At 37.6% G+C, this 22,366-nt stretch overlaps 1 protein-coding gene and 1 long non-coding RNA gene across 3 annotated transcripts in view; both read right to left on the bottom strand.

Moving 5' to 3' along the window:
- LOC115224192 (splicing factor 1) overlaps positions 1-22,366 on the bottom strand; it is a 65,127-nt gene that overhangs the window by 3,492 nt on the left and 39,269 nt on the right. The window contains exons 5-13 of one of the 2 annotated variants that reach the window (XM_036513286.1): positions 10,997-11,149; positions 10,041-10,161; positions 9,614-9,766; positions 8,902-9,020; positions 8,668-8,772; positions 7,271-7,334; positions 5,035-5,175; positions 3,746-4,028; positions 1,500-1,601 (exon numbers count right to left, since the gene is read on the bottom strand). In XM_036513286.1, coding sequence (XP_036369179.1) covers positions 1,500-1,601; positions 3,746-4,028; positions 5,035-5,175; positions 7,271-7,334; positions 8,668-8,772; positions 8,902-9,020; positions 9,614-9,766; positions 10,041-10,161; positions 10,997-11,149 — 1,241 coding nt within the window. The remainder of the gene's footprint in view (positions 1-1,499; positions 1,602-3,745; positions 4,029-5,034; positions 5,176-7,270; positions 7,335-8,667; positions 8,773-8,901; positions 9,021-9,613; positions 9,767-10,040; positions 10,162-10,996; positions 11,150-22,366) is intronic. The other variant, XM_029794948.2, reaches the window with a different exon arrangement.
- On the bottom strand, positions 19,609-21,744 carry LOC118767912. Its single transcript, XR_005003825.1, has 2 exons — positions 20,433-21,744; positions 19,609-20,182 (listed from the first exon to the last, which is right to left on the bottom strand). It is a non-coding gene; the product is annotated as an uncharacterized LOC118767912 (long non-coding RNA).

Here is a 22,366-nt window from a genome sequence, read left to right as displayed (position 1 = left end):
TATTTAAATAATCCTAAAGCTTATAGCAATCACCATGCAATAACTAAGGAAAATAGCCATCAACAGAAAAATAAAGGGGGTTTTCCTATCTGCATGGGACTCGAACCCACATCCCTTTGTTAACGTGACTAAGCCTTATATATATGTATGAAAAGCACCCAGGCTACTCTGTAAAGTGGTTGGCATTAGGAAGGTCATCCAGCCATAAAGACCATGCCAAAATGGACAGTAAAGCCTGGTGCAGTCTTCTGGTTTGCCAGTTCCTGTCAGACCATCCATCCATGTCAGCATGAGAAATAGACATTAAATGATGATGATTATATAACATTTAACATGCTACATCACAACAAAAAATATATATACACTGCATTCAACGCAACACATCATAGCAGGTAATTGAGGTGGACTATACAAATAACCAGCCACATAACAGCAAATTTATAAATATATATCTATATAGACAATCATTTTATGCCCATATTACTATACTGCCATGGATTGGGCAGATGTTATTTGATGAACTGATTTTAACTCAGATGCCTTACCTGCTTTTCAGGTAAGGTCTTATATTCCACATGGCTCCAAAGCACAAAGTGACTAGATGATTTGTTGACAGGAGAATCGACAACACTGCTTGCCATAACTTTCATACAAATGACTGCAGTTCTAAACACACACATATAGGCCTAGGGCTATAGTGGAAAACAAGTGGTTGGGAGGCAAATATCTCGACTACACAGCCATGCCAATCTACTGTTATAATGTTTTGAAAATGTTTACTATGGATTTCCAGTAATATATGCAGTAACTGGCTGGAGTTAGCTGCAGCATACCAACAAATACACTTCAGATGGTAAAGATTCAAATTATATCAGAATTTGTTGCAAAATAAATTTTTTTTAAATGTGATACCACACACACATACATGCTTCTCTCAGTTTCCATCTACCAAATCCATGCAAGGCTTTGGTTGGCCTGAGCCTATAGTAGAAGACACTTGCCCAAGGTGCCACACAGTGGGATTGAACTCGGAACCATGTGGTTGCAAAGCAAGCTTCTTATCACACAGCCAGGCCTATACCTATATACGTATATAAAATAAATAAATGCGCCCTTTTAAAGCCTAGCCAGGCTCATGGCCCCAGTTTCAATGGCGTATGTGTTCCCCAGCTGGACAGGACACAAGTCCATCGCAGCGTTACTCATTTTTGCCAGCTGAGTGGACTGGAGTAACGTGAAATGAAGTGTTTTGCTCAAGAACACAACATCGCCCGGTCCAGGAATTGAAACAACAATCTTACAATCATGATGCTGACACCCTAACCACTAAGCCACGCATCTCCACATATACATATATACATTAATATTTAGCAGAAGCAACAGTTATTAATATTTAGCATTGCCAAACTTATATATCCATACACACATGTATACATACACAGAGCTACTGTTTAAGCATATCTTTAAGGTCTTCAAAATCTTGTGTATTCCAAACTTACCTTGAGAACTCATCCAGGGCATGACACCGGCGGACTGGCTATTTGGTGGTGGTGGTGGTGGAGGAGCAGTCAATAAACCTGGCGGAGGTGGTGGCACACCTGCTTGAAAATATACATAAAACAATCAGGCCAAAAGACACAGCGAGATGAAATGTAATATCACTTGCAACAGCACAGCATTTCATCAGGGATTCACAGAGGTGCTGAAGCACCGAGAGTGGCAATGTAACAAATAACTGGTTCGTATGTTCCCTCACATGTCCCAGAGGTCAACCCCCTATAAAAGGCTACTGGGGTATAAACGAAACGAGGATATCTGTTGCTAATGAAGAATTTCACAATTTAACCTTCCTGTTCAACAAATAACCCCCTCCAAAGCCCAACCGTTCTCCTCACCGTGGTGCTGGGGGTGGCAACGGCATATGCTGGCAAGAGAGGAAAAGGCCAACCAAGAACCTGCTGGCTTGACACCATCAAGAGGGATACCGGAATGGACATAGCCAATCTGAAAGAAGCGGCCCAGGATAGAACTGACTGGAGGACACTGATCCAATGAGTGACCGAGAGTCGACTTCGACTGAGCTGATAGATAGATAGATCAACAAATAAAAACCAAAAATTTTGGTGTCGTTTATCATTTTTTATCTTTTACTTATTTCAGTCATTGGACTGTGGACATGCTGGGGCATCACCTCGAAGAATTCTTAGTTGATCTATTGGATTCTTTTGTTGAACTGCTAACTTAAGGGAATATAAACACACCAACACTGGTTGTCAAGCGGTGGTGGGAACAGATACACACATGTACACATAATGGGCTTCTTTCAGTTTCCATCTACCAAATCCATTCACAAGGCTTTGATTGGCCCGAGGCTATAGTAGAAGACACTTGCCCAAGGTGCCTTGCAATGAGACTGAACCTGGAACCATGTGGTTGGGAAGCAAGCTTGTCACTATACAGCCAATAAATATATATATATATATATAGCCATGCCTGCGCCTAGCTTATCTTATTTTACCTTTGCCGTCATTAGACTGTGGCCATGCTGGAGCACTGCCCTGAAAATTTTTTTTAGTTGAATGGATCAACCCAGTAATTTTTCTTCTTTTTTCAAGCCTGGTACTTGTTCTATTGGTCTCATTTGCTGAACAGCTAAACTATAAGGACATAAACACACCAACACCGGTTGTCAAGTGATGGTGAGGGACAAACACAGACACAAAGACACACACACATTAATATGTATAAATGTATTCAGATTTCTTTCAGTTTCCATCTACCAAATCCACTCGCAAGGCTTTGGTTGCTCCAAGGCTATAATAGAAATCACTGTGAGACTGAACCATGCTGGAGCACTGCCTTTAGTTGAACAAATTGACCCCAGGATATTCTTTGTAACCCTAGTACTTATTCTATTGGTCTTTTTTGCCAAACCATAAGTTACGGGGACATAAACACACCAGCATCGGTTGTCAAGCGACGTTGGGGGGACAAACAGACACACACATATATATGATGGGCTTCTTTCAGTTTCCATCTACCACATCCACTCAAAGCTATAGTAGAAGACACTTGCCCACGGTGCCACACAGTGGAACTGAACCCGAAACTATGTGGTTCGTAAGCAAGCTACTTACCATCTAGTTCTACTTACCAAAAGTGTCCCATTTGACAGGCAAATGAGAGAAACAAGAGCTGTTTATCTGTTTTTGTTTTTTATTTTTTAGGAAGGATAGTACTCTCTTTTTTACTCTTTTACTTGTTTCAGTCATTTGACTGTGGCCATGCTAGAGCACCGCCTTTTAATCGACAACTTGACCCTGGGACTTATTCTTTTGTAAGCCCAGTACTTATTCTATCGGTCTCTTTTGCCGAACCGCTAAGTAACGGGGACATAAACACACCAGCATTGGTTGTCAAGCAATGCTAGGGGACAAACACAGGCACACAAACACACACACGCATATATATATATATATATATATATATATATATATACGACGGGCTTCTTTCAGTTTCTGTCTACCAAATCCACACACAAGGCTTTGGTCGGCCCGAGGCTATAGTAGAAGACACTTGCCCAGGGTGCCACGCAGTGGGACTGAACCCGGAACCATGTGGTTGGTAGACAAGCTACTTACCACACAGCCACTCCTGCGCCTATAACCATAGTTATAGAAATGAAAATCTTAAAAAAAAAGAAATGAAAATGAAAATCTTAAAAAAAAAAGACCAAAAAACTTACCAACACCACTTGATGAAGTCTGTGGGTTCTGTCCTGAGGGTATGCCCTGCTGCCAGGGTGGCAACTGTTGAGGGTTCGAGAACAAGCTGGGTGGAGGTGGTGGAGGCGGTGGCGGAGGTGGCACTCCAGGAGGATACTGAGAGCTCTGTGTATGATTAGGAGGTATGGGAACACCCTGTGGCTGGGGGCCTGCATTATTTGCATGGGGCTGATTTTGGAATGATGTAACCATGTGAGGAGGTTTATGAGGTTGAGGTGTAGCTTGCCATGGAGGATTCAAAGCCTGAAAGGAGTAAAAAAAAAAATGAGAACTTCCATCAACACATTAGGAGACATTTAAGAACCGCAACATGCTCACTATCTGGACAAATTGATATTTTCAATCGTGGGCGATGCCAGTGCCACCTGACTGTGGCACATAAAAAGCACCCACTACACTCTTGGAGTTGTTGGCATTAGGAAGGGCATCCAGCTGTAGAAACTCTGCCAGATCAGATCGGAGCCTGGCGCAGCCTTCTGGCCTGCCAGCCCTCAGTCAAACCGTCCAACCCATGCCAGCATGGAAAGCGGACATTAAATGACAATGAGGGTAAATATCATTTCCATGAAAGATGTTACATTAACTACTGGTGCACAGTACTATTACATTAACTACCCACCTAATAAGCTAGTCTGTTCAACATTTTCAAATATTAACCACCAGTACCCAATTTGAAAATATATGGTAAAGATCTTAAATATATACTATGTGCCCCGTGCTAAGAGCACCATCTGAGCGTGATCGTTGCCAGAGTGGCTAACTGCCTTCCGTGCCAGTGGCACGTAAAAGACACCATTCAAGCATGATTGTTACCAGCGTCGCCTTATTGGTACCTGTGCCGGTGGCATGTGTAAACAGATTCAAGCGAGGTCGTTGCCAGTACAGCCTGACTGGCCCTTGTGCTGGTGGCACATAAAAGCACCCACTACACTCTCAGAGTGGTTGGCATTAAGAAGGGCATCCAGCTGTAGAAACTCTGCCAGATCAAGATTGGAGCCTGGTGCAGCCAACTGGTTTGCCAGCCCTCAGTCAAACTGTCCAACCCATGCTAGCATGGAAAGCGGACGTTAAACGATGATGAAGATGCACATATATGACACATACAAGAACAATCCTGGTGACTGTCCAAACTATTCTCATACATTTAGTAGCATTCTATACAACATAATCTCCCAATATATACTCAATAATATTCAAACTCAAGTGATAAAAAAAAGTAACTTTATACATAAGAGTTATAATGACTTACCATTGGATTTGGAGGTGGTTGTGAATGAAAAGGTGGTCGATTGAATGTCTGAATATTGCCCTGTTGAATGTTTGACTGTTGTGGAGGTGTTTTCTGAGGTGGTGGTGGTCCTTCACCAAGTTCTGCCATCAGTGACATATACTAGAAATAAGGATTATATGTAGACATTAGTTGTTTCAAAAAGAAAATAATTGAACACACACACACACACAAACAAATATGAAGTGAGTTCAACTGCAGTGGAGTATTTTAAGGTAAACACCTGTGTGTTAAGGGTGCTGCTGTACTCTGCCTCCGAATGCAGGAGTGACTATCTCAGGTAGGGAAGCAGCTCTGAAGGTTTTTGATCCCTTCCACTAGTGACACCACAGCTGCCTAGTGGGGGCTACCCACTAATGTAGGATATAATAAAACTCCCATACAACAGCACAAGCTTTGTTGAATGCGATGTTGCAACTCTGGACTGGATGTCCCTACCATCTTCAATGCTCGTTTTTGCTGCACCACTCATCCTCTCTCTTGAGACAGGTGTAATGGCTTCAGTGGCTTCCAACAATCTTCTGGCAATGTCTTTTGGTCATGTGACGCAGATGGATGTCGACAGCTCTGTGAAGACATGCCAATCACTCAAAGTGGATGGAACTCTTGGAAGAGGAAGACCCAAGAAGACATGGAACAAAGTATTGAAAGATGATCTCAGGACATTGAACCTTACAGAAGAAATGGCAAAGGATTGAGATATCTTATTTCTTTACTGCCCACAAGGGGCTACACGCAGAGGGGACAAACAAGGACAGACAAATGGATTAAGTCGATTATATTGACCCCAGTGCGTAACTGGTACTTATTTAATCAACCCCGAAAGGATGAAAGGCAAAGTCGACCTCGGTGGAATTTGAACTCAGAACGTAGTGGCAGACAAAATCCCGCGAAGCATTTCATCCGGCGTGCTAACATTTCTGCCAGTTCGCTGCCTTAAGGACTGAGATATCTGGTGGCTTGCTGTACTCAGGAAAGCCTGTCCTCCATAGTAGAAGTGTTAATGCCGCTCCCCCTACTGATGAGGATTGGCCTGCAAGAGCCCTTTGCACCCATGCCAGTGTCAGGTAAAAAGCACCTGTGACAGCAAAATGTATTAGTACCTACGCCGGTGCCACATAAAAAAGAGCCCAGCACACTGTGTAAAGCAGTTGGTGTTAGGAAAGACATCCAGCTGTGGAAACCAAGCCAAAACAGACTGGAACCTGGTGCAGCTTGCTAGCTCTGATCAAACAGTACAACCCATGCCAGCAGGGGAAATGGATGTTAGGAGGAGGAGAATCTTTTGTTTCCTTCTCAGCTAGTCCAAGACTCCAGAGCATCAAGTGTGCCCTGGTTCCAATAAATCCTCTAACACCTATCCCTACAAGAAGATATATTGCCTCCCATCCATTGTTTTCAGAGTGGAGAAGCAGTAATTTGGAGAGATCAGCAATGAAATACCCAAGTCGTAACAGTTCAGTGACATCATATCCCTACATGAAAATTTTAAAATGTTTTTTTTTTTACCCCATGTGAAGATTTCAACAAAGGGTATTGGTGAGAATACAGCACAAAAAACAGGAAGGAGGAAAAAGCCTCCTTCACTAAATGGGGGCAGATACTATTTGAGAGGAAAAGGAGGAGCAATAGTTCTCTGCTAGATGTTGAGGGGCTGAAGCTTGATGGGGGGGGGACAAGCCCAGGTGTCTTACTATGGACATTACATGTGGGTGGAAATATACTACAAGCACTGGTGCCGGCATGGCTGTGTGGTTAAGAAGTTCATTTTCCAATCAAGTAGTTTCAGGTTCAGTCCCACTGCATGGTGCTTTGGGTAAGTGTTTTCAAGAAGTCTCTATGTGTGCGTGTGTGTGTGTGTGATTACACATGTGCTCCACAACTGTCACTTTGCTGGTCAATTTCTCCCCAAGCTTCGCACTTAAGGGAGATGTGTGAAATAACCATGAGTCATTTCCCCTTACTAGGAAAACAGGTAAAAGTTAAGTGATAGGAAGGACATCCAGTCATAAAACAATGCTGCGATAATATATTTGTCTCATCCATGCAAACAGGAAAACAAGTGTAAAACAAACAAATGGAAAAAAAACTGCTTTAAAATTAAATCAGCTGCTATCAAATTTACAATGGAAATCAAGTACCACATCTCCATAACAAAAAAGTAGTTGAAACAGTCGTTATTAGTGGAAATATTTACCTCACTGTCCATCTTAGCTCTGTCTGCTTGTGATCCCTGCTGGATTCTGATTGGTTCCCCAGGTCTGAAAGAGAAAACAACAAACCAATAATATAATAATAATTGTGTACAGTGCTCAGGTGCACTACAACTCATCTAAAGTGTATATATAATCAGGTGTAGTTTCGGCGGATTTCGGAAAGCATGAGGGCCTTAAAGGATGCAGTGTCATGGCAGTCAACAACTGACGCAGGCAGTTTATTCCATGCTTCAGCAACTCTGAGCGTGAAAAAATGTTTCCGAAAGTCATGGGAGCTGTGTTGTTTTCTGACTTTGTAGGCATGTCCACGTGTGTTGGACACATGGAGATCAAAAAGGTGTTCAGTGTTGTTGGTGAGGTGGTTGATAATTTTGTGGGTGTTTACCAAGTCCGTCGCCAGACGCCAGAGCTTCAGTGAATCCATGCCCAGGGAAACAAGGCGCTCAGAATATGGTAGGTGTCTGATGGAGGGAATGCGTTTGGTTGCACGTCTCTGGACAGATTCCAGGAGGTCAATGTTCTGAGCAAGATAGGGGTTCCAAACTGATGATGCGAATTCCAAGCGTGGTCGTACCATAGCTGTATGACAACTTTCAAACTTAAACATAGAAAACGTTGTCTGCTAACATCGCCCACACAAATAGTGACTGGCTTCCTGTATATTCTCCAAATATATGATGGCAGTTTCTTTATGTCCGAGGATCATGAGAAAGTGACCCACCCCTCAAGTGGTTATATAAACTGATCTTTGATACCACAAGGGTTTTCTTCCTGGCTGCGCTTAATAGTTTTCAAGTGAGAATCGGTCTGTGTAATTGTATCTCACTAAGACATGGGGTTTGACTATAATGGCTTAGGGGCCTAAGAGAGCTACGGTGATTAGCAAGTTGTAGGTTTTACATTGGAGAGGGTTCCTCCTAGGTGAATTGTCTTATGGGGCTGGAGAACTCCACCAAACCTGGAGTTGCTGGAAGGGTGTCAAAGAGTGTGTGTAGAGTGTAATGTATGTATGTTTTCAGAGTTGAGAAGCAGTAATGTGAAGAGATCAGCAAAGAAATACACAAGTCGTAACAAATCAATGACATCATATCTCACACTACGCGTGCACACACACAATCACATCCATTACATTACATTGCATACATTACACACACACACACATCACATACATTGTATTGCATACATTACATATTACACACACCACACACACATAACATACATTGCATTGCATACATTACATTACATACATACATAGCATTGCATACATTACACACACCACACGCACATCGCATACATTGCATTGCATACATACATTACATAACACATATATATATATTACATAACATACATACACAAAATAATAAAATAACTAAAATACCTCTTCTGTTTGCAGTCCTGAGCTAAATGTCCTGTACCTGCACATATTGAACATATAATAGTGTTGGTGATAATAGTCTGTGCCTGCTGCAGCTGTTTCAATTTACTGAATAAAAAACGAAATTTAATAAAAGGTAAATCAATATCTCAAAATGAAAGGTGAGAGGAAACAAACTTCTTTCCAAACAATTAATAAAAATCCTGAACCAATTCAGAGTTAAAAATGTTTACTTACGCAAGACCATCATTCTCCCGGAGTGTGCCATTGAGGAGAGCAAGTTCCCTAAGCTGTTGTCGTCTCAAGTCATTCTGTCCTTCAGGGACTTCAATTCCTTGGCGGATTATTTCTTTGATCTGAAAATAAATTGGAAAAATAAAAATAATAAAAATACTTGACGAGAAAGGTCTTTGTAGATTCGCCTGGCCCCCGTGCCGGTGACACGTAAAAGCACCATCTGTTCGTGGCCGTTTGCCAGCTCTGTCTGGCACCTGTGCGGGTGGCACGTAAAAAGCACCCACTACACTCACGGAGTGGTTGGCATTAGGAAGGGCATCCAGCCGTAGAAACACTGCCAGATCTGACTGGGCCTGATGAAGCCTTCCAGCTTCACAGACCCCAGTTGAACCGTCCAACCCACGCTAGCATGGAAAGCGGACGCTAAATGATGATGATGAGTTAATCTACAGTTAATATTGCTTCAGCAGGCTTACAACACTGAGTAGAACAACAATCGAGTTGATGAAGAGAAAACAAAAGAGCAGGGGACAAAAATTGTTGAGAGACAAGAGGGGAGACAGAGCAGAGGATGCAAAGGGACAGAGTGGAAACAGAGTAGAGGTGGCTAAGTGAGAAAAGACAAAGATCTGTAAGAGGCAAAAAGAGACACAGGGACAGGTGTCAATCAGACAGAGAAAGAACTTTGCAAAAAGAAAAGAAAAAAGTTTACCTTTTCAACAGCCTTTTTAACATTTTCTGGATTATGTGCAGTGACATAGGCATGCAGAGGTTCATCCTCTCCAGGTAAGGGTTGGCCATCTTTCCTTCCAATTTTACCTTCTTTCACTGAACCTTTGCCACGGATAATAATTTTGGCACCAGTCTACAAAATAGAGTTATTCATGGAATGAATAGAGCATGGAGTAAAATACTTATACAAATGTGAAGGAGAAGATTTCTTAATTAATACTAATAGCTATTCAACTCTTTAAGAAATTGTGGCAAAGAGATTAAACTTTCTTATGAAACCATGTCATTTGATCTTATTTCGCAAAGTTCTGATATTATAAAGTTGTAAAACTACATTATTTATTGTTACTTTTCAGTATTAGTAGACAAGAAGCAGCATATTCATGACGTCCAGAAAGCAAAATTACCTCTTTTTCAAGATTTTTCAAAGTGTTTCCACGAGGTCCAATTAACAAACCAACAAAATTGATATCAGGATGTAATTCTTGTGGTATCATCACTTTATCACTGACTCGGACAATTGGTGGCCTGGATGAGAAAGAGAACAAATTAGGAGATAAGAGTCTTAACACATTAATTACTTCATAGATAATATAATATTACTGTTTTATATTTATTTCTTCCATATTTACCACACAGCCATACCTGCACCTATGCTCAATGCTTTTTGTGTTGTTTTTTTTCTTTTAAACAATAGTATGAGAGGAAGGACATGGTTTTGCTTTTCATTTTTCTAGGGTCAGTGAAATAAAGAACCTGTCAAATGCTGAGACAGATGGCCTTCTTGTCACTAACCCTCATCTGTTTCCAAGCAAGGAAATATTTCTCCCATGGCTAGGTATGTTCTTACAGAATGTTGGAAATGAATTACAACTATTACATAATGTCATATAACCACACACACACACATATATATACATACATACACAAGTTTCTTCCAGTTTCCATCTACCAAATTCGCTCAAAAAGCTTCAGTCAGACCGGGGCTATAGTAGAAACCACTTGCCCAAGGTGCCACATATTAGGACTGAAACCTGAACCTTATGGTCAGGAAGCAATCTTCTTACCACACAGTCATGCCTGCAACTCTTTGAAAACTTTTGGAAAGGAAACAATGCTAAGAATAAGTGGTGCAGAGAATATACATTGTAAATCATTATGAGGATGAAGACCATCATCATTTAACATCTATTTTCAATGCTGGCATAGGTTAGACAACTTGGCAGGAGCTGGCAAGCCAGAGGACTGCACCGAGCTCCGTCTATTTTAGCAGGGATTTTTATGGCTGGTTGCCCTTCCTAGCACCAATTATTTTACAGGATGGGAAAATTAATTAGTTGTAGTAAGACAAACAGATTATTACTTGTAATCTGCTGGGGGTTTATAATCAGCATTCAACTCAAACGCCTGTTGGATCAACCGATGACGATCTTCTTCCAGTTTTTTCCTGGTACGATAATCTCTGGTGTTTAACCGTTTCCCTTCATGATTATATATTGGTTCAGGGGATGGTGATCTGTGGAATAAAAGGGATGAATCAGCACAAACACAGCGACATGGTCAGAGTCCAAAGAAGGGCAAAAAGGTAAAAAACCTCTAAACAGGTGTCAAGGCACTAAAGGGTGTTAAAAGCTAACAAAAGGGAATTAAATCTAGAGAGATTCGTAATAATAAATTAATAAATCTGTTAAATTTACACTACAGCAAAAATTTTTTTAAAATAACAACAAAAGCAATTTAAGCAGATTAAGAAGGAAAAAAAATATTGGCCAAAAGAATTGTGAAATGGTTTTTTCCTAAAGCTATAATGACTTTCTGTGAACTTATGTTTAAGAGATTTAATATGTTAAGGTGCATGTTAAAAAGAAAGGAAATTAAGGACAAGATTAAGTTAGTGTAGATATCGCATAATCTCTACAACAAGAGGTTTCATTTAAGAAAAAAAAATCCAGGCAAATTCTTTCAGGGGAAAATACTTATTACCGAATTTAGAAGGGAAAAAATGCTGGTTGCAAGAAGAATATGGCTAGATTACAAGAATGTCAACAATCATAAGTCGGAGATTTTAATTAAACAAAAATATTTTAGGAGAAAGCTTGATATCGCAACTTAAGGATTTTCATAAATAAATAAAAAAAAAAAAGTAACTTCCTTTTTAATTGCCAATTTGTTTAGTTTTTATTTAAATTATCCAAAAAAAGAAAAGATAATATCATGTCTGGTAATGTAATTATAATAATTTACCACACTTATTTAAATTCCTTTAATTAAAATATTTTCAATATCCTCAAACTCAAGAAAATGACACTCTGGCTACGTTGAGACAGTAAAGATTAAAAAGAACAATGAGATAGTAAAGATGATAAGCCAAGACAGCAACTATTTATGATGGTGATGACAGTCAATGTACAGATGACTAACACGGCAATTATGTGAGAAGATGAGAACAAAGTAAGAATGATTAAGGCAGCAACTATTTGAGACAGTGATAGCATTGTATGGATGGTTAATGCAAATATTTGCGAAGCTGAGTTAGTCATCCATACACTGCTAGCCCACCATCTGAGATGATATTGTCGTCTTAGCCATCCATACATTACTATTAGAGCCATCTGAAAGAGTTGCTGTCTTTACTGTCCTTAAGCTGACGGTCAATATCTCATACATTATCACCACCAACTTATTGTAATGGCAGTGTATCGATGACTAAGCAACTATATGAGACAAAAAGCTTAAATAACTATTTAACATGGTAGTGACAGCAATATATGGATGGTTAAAACAGCAATATGTGGATGGCTAAGACAGAAATTCAGAGGGTGGTGACAGCAATGTAAGGATAGTTAAGACAGCAATATATGGATGATTAAAGAAGCAATGTATGGATGGCAAGACATCTATTTGAGGTGGTGGGGATAGCAAGATTTGGAAAACTAAGGTAACAGTTATATGCAGTGATGGTGTCAGAAATCTATGGATGACTACAGCAGTGATTCATTTGAGAGAGTAGTGGTGACAGCTAGTTATGAATGGTGATGATAAAGTATGGATGGACAAGAGAGCAACTATTTCAGATAGTGATGGTGACAGCCAAGTCAGAATTTAAACCTGATATGGGTAGTAGATAACTGTAAATCAATTGGACTTTCTGTGTCTTCAAAAAAAAAAAAAAAAAACGTCCAAGTTGCTAGAATAAGTAAATTACAAACGAAAACCAATCTTTGATATATATTCCAATGCAATGAAGTCACCTTACTGAGCAAAAAGACCGTCTATCGAACCTAGTAACCAACCATGATGCAGACTAAACCACCACAAAAAGACCATCAGAAGAGTTAAAAGAAAAGACCTCCAAGATGAAATCAAATGAAATAAATCTACTATAGAAGAAACAAACTAAAGTTTACAACAAACTACAAAGAGATAGATTAAATCCTATCAGTTAGCAATTATGCAATGTACCTAAAACAGTCATCTTGTGTATATAAGAGTAGGTGTATGAGTGAATATTAGTTTAAGTGCATGAGAGAGTGTGTGTATAATATATACACACACATACACATACATCTATACACATATACACACACACAAGTCTGGGCTCAACTCAATAATGGCTTAAAGTCATTCATTGGAACACAATGTAGTTGAGATCGTGTTGAGATTTGCTTGATATATACACTTGGTTACCTCGATACACACAACAAAGACACTGCACAAGTATATGTGTATGTATATAAATGTATGTGTGGGAGACTATAATTATACATAATTATAATTTCTGTTATTTTCTGTAATCCTAAAGCTGAAAATTCAAAAGACAGAAAAGAAAGGGACAACCAGGAAGTATTATCAGGTTATTTGACAGTTGTGATACAAAATAAAGTAAATAATTCTCTCTATTATAGGTAATAAGGCCTGTAATTTCAGTGGATAGGGATAGTTGGTACTTCAACTGGTACTTATTTTATCGACCCTGAAAAGTCGACCTTGACTGATTTTGAACTCAGATCGTAAAGACAAGACAAAATGCTGCTAAACAGTTTGTGTAGCATGCTGACAATTCTGCGAATTGAAACATTTGGCTATAAAAAGCAATTGCATTATTTCAAGCAATTCAGAATTAAATATCACTGCTAGTTGGTCGATCAGTTGAGATGTGATCTATAAGACTAAAATTGAAAAAATTAGGGAGGTGGTTGACACCCAAGAAATAAGGCATTTTATCACTCAGCTCTATCACCAAGTAAAATCTGGCTTATCATCATAGATTACGATATATAATACCAGTATTATCAAGCAGTATTCCATACAGGATATTTTTAAAAGATATATTACACGCATTATCATAATAACCATTAAGCAGAACATTTATTTCAAAAATATGTCAAACAATTAAAAATAGTAATCAAAACAGCAAAAATGCCCCCAAATTTAAAAAAAAAAAAATTGAGAGGAATGATTATTATTGTCTTTAAAAAAATTCTCACAAGTTTACTACTGCTACTAATAATAATAATAATGAAAAAAATAGGCACCTCTTTGCTACAAGTGTGAAAACAATTGTATAAGTGTAGAGTTATATTACTGATTATGCAACAGAGTGAAAAATATGGTGTGGTTTTAAAGCCATAATGGAAATCCAATTTGGTATTATATACCACTCAGCAGAAAAGTAACCAGGAGTAAAAGCTGGAAATTGTATTAATTTGACAATTCATTAACCTTTTTATTTCCTCCCCAGCCACTAGCACTGGAAACTTCCATGGTCTTTCATTACCAACCTACCAGTTACCACTTGTAAAATTACATATCTATATCTAAATGTACATCATCCAACATTTCGTAATGGCATATTGGGAAATTTGTCTTTGGGATAGTCCCCCCCCCCATACTTGTTACCTTTTCTTCTTATCAAGTCTACCAACTTGATAAGTTATTAATAACTCGTTATGCAATTCGTACACTAAATTGCCAGGGACGCAGGGGATGCAACTATTTGCAATGCAATTAAGGATGGGCTGTTCATAAGAACAACTTAGAAGAAAGGCAAAAGCCTGTTAAAGGATTATCTCTCTGAATCCAACAGATCTACATAAAAAGAGCTGATGGTTGCAAGTGACTGCGGAGTATGCCAACATCAGTAAAGAAAAGCACCAAGTGGACAATCAAATTAAACAACTTTCCCCACATGCATTCTTTAAGACTGCATTAAGCAGAGAAGATGTTTTACAATTTTCCATGAAAGAAATGATTGTGTGTGTGTGTGATTTTACTTTTATAAATTATTTCATTTGAAAATTTACTGTGTTTTCAATTTTTACAAAAAATTTTATTTAGCTGAAATTTGAATTTAATCAGTAGGGTAGTTACAAAGTCTGCTTCATTATATTAATCTTTTAATTTTTCTTTGTGTGTGTGCTATTTATGGATACATTTGCAAATTCATTTTATTTTGTAATTTTCTTCAAACTTTTGGTAAATTTCATGCTATTTTCCCTTTATGGTGCACCTTTGTTTATATAAACTAAAATTCTGTTGAAAATCCAATTTGCAAAACTTTTTAGTACTACAATTACCATATATATATATATATATATATATATATATATATATATATATATATAAAATCATCATTTAACATCCGTTTTTCATGCTGGCATGGGTTGGACGGTGTGTGTGTGTGTGTGTATATATATATATATATATATATATACCATCCAGATGAGCTACTAATAGTTTTTTGCTTGGAGATGTGGGTATAGGCAGGTTTTTATAACACGCCTTGTGTCTCCAAGCAAGAAAGTATTAGCTCATATCCTTGTACTGTGTACATTAAATGATATTTATCTCTCACTGGATTGAGTACTTTTTTGTTGATCTTACCCTAACAGTATATTATATAAATGAACAAAAATTATGCCTTCAATTTCACTTCATAGTTAAGATAACATGTGTTCTCATCATCATCATCATCGTTTAACGTCCGTTCTCCATGCTAGCATGGGTTGGACGGTTCGACCGGGGATCTGGGAAGCCAGAAGGCTGCACCAGGCTCCAGTTTTATCTGGCAATGTTTCTACAGCTGGATGCCCTTCCTAACGCCAACCACAACAAACACCATAGCAGAATAATTTAAAGTAAATAAATGCCCTCCCAAGTCTATAAATTTGTAGACAGAAAGCTTAAAAAAGTTGAATCTAATATCTATGTCTTAAGTAAATGATAAAATTAAAAACAGATGTATATTAGAATTATACAAATTCATTACTACAAACTTGCAACGTGGAGGTAGAATTGGATTTACATGATTATCAGACACAGGTGCTACAGACCAACTGCTGTAATACATCATTTTAAATGAGAAAATAAAGAGACAAGCTGACCATAGCCAGAATGCGTTTTGGTCTGTTCGGTCAGGAATGGTGGGGTGGGACTACACAACAATCACACACAACCTAATTATCAAGAATATCTTCATCAATCATAAAATGTTGAACGCCATCATTAGCTTTATCATCTTACGTGTTTCTGTTTTTAAATTTTTGCTTGCTCTCTACAATAGAGTTAACATAGAATTTCAATATTTGTCTCTGCATTTTTTTTTTCCTCTCCCACCATAAGAGTTGCAGAAGCAACATTGCAGCTGCACAACAGCTTTTGCAATAAACACACAATGCAGCCAGTGCCTGTTTTCATTCAACAGCTGCATCCTACCTCCTGCGCTTTTTATACACTTGATACCACTTCAGTATAAGGTGAGAGATGACAACAAAACAAACAAACCACTGTACTAAACCCAAACAATATTCAAGCACCATGGGGGTGTAACATCACGTACACGAGTGCAACTACCACAGCTTGAGCCCTTTCTGTTGTCACTCAACTTGCCAGAATTATACAAGTTCATTACTATAAACTTGCAACATGGAGGTAGTAGAATTGAATTTACAGGATTATCAGACACAGGTGCCACAGACCAACTGCTTTAATACATCAGCCTATCTTAAATTACACCTCCCACACCTTAAATAAAGACAAACTGAATTGTATAGTACATACTAAAATAGATTGATTATTATAGCAGAAATGTCCTTGATTATCGGTCTGCTTGATCAGGGTTGACCTAAGGATAAAAACACCAACCTCAATCTGCTAGAAATAGCAGTGAAATCTCCCCCACTGTTTTTAAAAAAGGGAAGATGATACATGCCAAGAATAATGTAGCTCTGGATACACTGACTTGAAAAAAAAACTGAATGATCACAGCTTGAATACTTGATCACAGGTCTGTTTAATCAAGACTAACCTAGGGCTAAACAGCAGCAGCTTGTAGAAAATTAGTTTTCAATCATCAAGGAAATTTCTAATTAACCTTTCTCTCATGTGATCTACACTTAACAGTGTCAAATCATTAGCTGTTTTAGTTTTTGGATTTTGTTTTAATCTAGAATTGTAGTTGAACTTTTCTAAATTTAATCATTAACCCCACCTGTCAGAAATAATCATCTTGATTCAAAATGGAGATAAAAATCATTTAAAAGTACATAAAGTTGTTAGGAAATTTTGTGTTAAATATATATATATATATATATATATATATATATATATGAGGAGTCAGCATTCTTTCTTTGGATTAATTTGTAAATATACAATTATATTGTATATGGCTCAATATACACATTGATGCAAACATATGGAAATTAATACATGAATAAAGGTAATGAAATGGGTCATTACTTGTACACACTCCCCAAACATGTATATGTTTATATTTACATACACATGCAAATATAATACATACACAAACCTACATTCAGATACCTAGATATATGTATAGTGTTATGTAATACTATATGTATGTAAGTCAAATAGAAAAATAAATATCTTCACCATTCATACCTGACTTTATGCTCGCTCGCTCTCACACACACACTTTAATGTATAGGGGGGAAAAAAAGTACTCAATGCCATAATAGAATGTAACAGTTTATTTAGGCTGCTCCAGGGGTCTGTTACTCTGAAACAGCTGTCATAAACCACATAAGAATGTTTTTCTAAGATAATTTAAACAGTTCTTAAGAAGTAAACAGATGTTTAATACAACAGAGCTCAACAGTTGACTTTAAATGCAAATTAAAAGCAATTCTAACAGAACAAATTGATTGCAATCTCTACATGCAGGGTGAGTGGAGTCTATATTCAGTTTCAGTGACTATACATCACCATTTCCAAGCAGCAATCATGAGCTAATTAGATATATTAAGCATCTAAGTATTGGCTTAATCCCAGTTACCATATATACGTAGATTAGAATCTACACTGGAGCAATCTGCACTGTTAAGAGACAGGTCTATACAATGTAATACATGAGATAATTCTACTTTATAATTCCAAGAATTTTTTTATCTGCCAAAAATTGCTGCAATTTTATCTTCTGACATTAAAATAACAGCAATACAATATCTTATTTTAATGAAGGAGGAAATATATATATATATATATAACAACAAATCATATGATGACATTATCTTTATAACTGTCATTTCCATATGGTTTATGTTGTAATAAGCATTTTTAACAAGCCGGATATATGGTAATCTTTTAAATTAATTATAATAGTTTAGCACAGTGACACTCAACCAAGAGCTATACGGTTCTCACGAAAGTAAACCATGTTTTAAGGACATAAAAGGAAAGGGACATTTGTGAACAGCAGAACTCTGTCTGAAGGGATTGACATACAATTCAAACTGGGAAATGTATCTTTTACTTGTTTCAGTCATCAGGCCGTGGCCATGCTGGGGCACCGCCTTGAGGAATTTTAGTCAAACTAATTGGCCCCAATATCTATTTCCTTTTTAAGCCTGGTACTTATTTTATCATTATCTTTTACCAAACCACTAAGTTACAGACACCCACACACACATCTTCTTCATCATCATTTAATATCTGCTTTCCATGCTAGCATGGGTTGGACAGTTTGACTGAGGAATGGCAAGCCAGAAGGCTGTACCAGGTTCCAATCTGATCTGGCAAGGTTTCTACACACACACACACACACGCAGTGTTGGCCAAAAGTCACCTGACGGTAAATCAAAATTCCATAAATACTATCTGTAATTCTGAATTCAATCAAATGGAAAAACATGTCACTCAAGAAGGACTTCAGTTTGAATGATTTTCATGATGTTTCATATTTAGATGCTTTTAGCAAATTCATTCAGTTGTTAAACATAAATAAATCTTGGAATTAAATGGTTTTGATTTACTGTCAGGTGACTTCTGGCCAACCCTGTGTATATATATATATATATATATATATATATATAAATGATGTGTGGTCACCTTACAATTTTCTTCAGAGCGCTAAGAGCACCACCCGAGTATGATCGTTACCAGAGCAGTTGACTGCCTTCATTGCCGGTGGCATGTAATGCCATCATTCAAGCATGATTGTCACCAGTGTCGCCTTACTGGCACTTGTGCCGGTGGCATGTGAAAAAACATTAGAACAAGATCGTTGCCAGTGCCGCTGGACTGGCTCCTGTGCAGGTGGCACATAAAAAGCACCATTTGAGTGTGACCGTTGCCAGTACCACCTGACTGGCCCTCGTGCCAGTGTCATGTAAAAGCACCCACTACACTCTCGGAATGATTGGTGTTAGGAAGAGCATCCAGCTGTAGAAACTCTGCCAGGTCAGATTGGAGCCTGGTGCAGCCATCTGCTTCGCCGGTCCTCAGTCAAATCGTCCAACATATGCTAGCATGGAAAGCGGACGTTAAACGATGATGATGATGATTATTTCAACATCATAAATATTGAACATTGTGTTAGCTCACTACTATGTACTATCCAGCTACTAAAATAAAAATACAGAAATAGAATGAAAATATTTGGCAACACCCAAAAAGCAAAAGAATGCAGTACTGGATGTTATAATATCTTTTATGTTTCTAAGATTTTTGTTTTTTGCAGGGTTTTTCTGTAAATAAAGTACACATCTACATTCAATACTATTTAGCAGTCCTTATAAATTACGCTTTTACTGTATATTTATATCTTTATAACATTTTTGTTTGCTAATTCATTGCTTTATCTGCACTGAAATATTTTCAGAAGCTACAACGAGCAATGTTTTAATCAGGTACAGCTGCAATTAATAAACACTGAAAACAGTAAAATGCTGTTTTTCAACTACAAGGAGACAAAAGAAATTAGGTTCAGAACGCCACTAACGAACAAAACCATTGTTATAAACAAATTAGTCGTAACTCAAAATTAACCTTGGAAAAATAAATAAATAAAAGTGTTCAGTCACAACAAGAGAAATATTAACTAAAGTAACATTTAAAATAAAATCCTTAAATTTATGCTCATTTTCTTACTGTGAAAAAATAGGTTTTTGAAACAGCTATGTCGTCACCAAGCACTTCAACTGTGGATTGTCTCATCCTGAGACATACCAGAGCATCTTTGGCTCGCATCCATTCTCATTTCTAAACATTTCATCATGATCCATATGACAAATGAAATCACCTTCCCTCTCTACTATATACTTATTTCTTTATTACCCACAAGGGGCTAAACACAGAGCGGACAAACAAGGACAGACATAGGTATTAAGTCGATTACACTGACCCCAGTGCGTAACTGGTACTTAATTTATCGACCCCAAAAGGATGAAAGGCAAAGTCAACCGTGGCAGAATTTGAACTCACAACGTAACGCAGACGAAATACCACTAAGCATTTCGCCCGGCGTGCTAACGTTTCTGCCAGCTCGCCGCCTTTCTATATACTCTACTATATACTGACCAGTCATTTATTGAGCTCACTCTCAACCAAAACTCTCCTTTATCTCATACTTCACATCCAATCTGGCCGTACTCAACTCATGCCTTTCCAAATGAAGTACATCCTACATCAGTGGTTCTCAACCACGTTGTGCCCTTGATTCCTATTTTACTCAACAGGACCCTCATAGTCTCTCGATGTTTAGAAAATCCTATTACACTTTTACAATTAAGTATTATTAAGAACAACTTCTTAAAAAAAAAAGTTTAAATATTTTATGTACTGTGGAAATATAACCAATTTATAGCAGATAAATTTTAACAACAAAATTTTATATGGACCCTGGTAGAGAACCCCTATTCTATACCTTCTTAGAGAGTTATTGTGTCAGCAGCAGAAGTAACTCCCTCGCCTGATACCGTAATCTATACCTTATTCTACAGTTCCTGAATTAACTAAAAATTCTTACTATAGGAATAAGAGCTAAAATTTTGGGGTAGGGGGCTAGTCAAAGGATGATGTTAAAGGGACAGAAAATGAACCATTAATGAGCATACATGAAGACCAAAAACTCCTTGTATAGAACAATACTTGTCCTACTTTTAGTTCCTTCATAAAAGCTCAGCTAATTCTCAAATTCTCACTCACAGCTGTTTGTTTTCCTATTGAAAAGCACAGATGTATGTTAAAAGAACTTATTTAGGTCAATAAACACAAGAGAAAGTTGCTTGGCCATTGTCAGGTATATACATACCTACACACCATGTACATACATAATGTGTGTTTGTGTATATAGCTGTAAGTGGTGTAGAAAGTGTGTGTGTGTGTGCGTATAACATAAGTGTGCTACATAAACCATATCAATATTTAAAATTATTTCTCTGAATAATAGAATGAAAGACGCCAGAGACTAACCTAACCTAGATAAATTATATTTCTCAATGCATTTCCACCACGCATACATATAGACTTGGGCCAGTTTTAAGAATTTTAATGATTCGTAGGTACACACACAGTGCATCCTATCAACACTAATTAACTACTTTAGCAACCGATAAATAAGTGTATATATGTAAAGCTAAAAATCATTATCAATATCTCATAACATTGGGATATCCATTAACTTAACTCTGCTGTATGCGGTGACTATATAACCAATGTGTTCAGAGGCAAGAATGGGTTAGATGGGTGCTGAGGAAGGGGCAAAACCCTCCGAAATATGGCATATACACTCATTACCCGTTTTTGTCTTCAAGCTCATTGTTTACATCTGACATCTTATATATAATAATAATAATAATGAAATTATTGTATACAGTGCTCAGGTGCACCATCTTGATACGAAACGTAGCGAAAATCAGTGCTGACAATAATTTCTATAGAATATCTGTAGTAATAACCTTAACAAAATAAAGTTTTAGGAATAACTGGTTTTGAGTTCATACCTCAGACATTTAAATATAAGTGATCACTATTTGGACACTCAACCAGCCAGAAAAATTCTGCTTTAGGCACCCCATGTAACCACTCGAAACTTTTTTTATTTTGGGGAATTTTCAGAAAATCTTTGTATATTTGTGTTCTGTACATGAGAATTTGAAAATTACCACCACCTTTCTTGCACAAGATGATAGGTTTAGATAGTCTTAGTTATATTCTTCACAAAACAGGATTATTACAGCTGGAATATATCTGATCATAGATTTACTTGATCAAAGCTAACTGGAAGCTAAACAATAAACATAAAACCCACATTATCTTTCACATCTAGTGCATCCTATCAGCACTAACTATTTTAGTAGCTAATAAAGTGTACATATTAGAGCTTAAAATCGTGATCAATATCTCATAAAATTAACAATATGAAATTTCATTTGGTCAACAAGAGGACAATATATAGAGTAATTGGTTGCTATCGACATGATTATACACACAAGAC

The sequence above is a fragment of the Octopus sinensis genome, linkage group LG25 (genome assembly GCF_006345805.1).
Source record: "Octopus sinensis linkage group LG25, ASM634580v1, whole genome shotgun sequence".
In the NCBI taxonomy this organism is placed as follows: Eukaryota; Metazoa; Mollusca; class Cephalopoda; order Octopoda; family Octopodidae; genus Octopus; species Octopus sinensis.
This window is presented reverse-complemented; position numbering and strand designations above follow the sequence as displayed.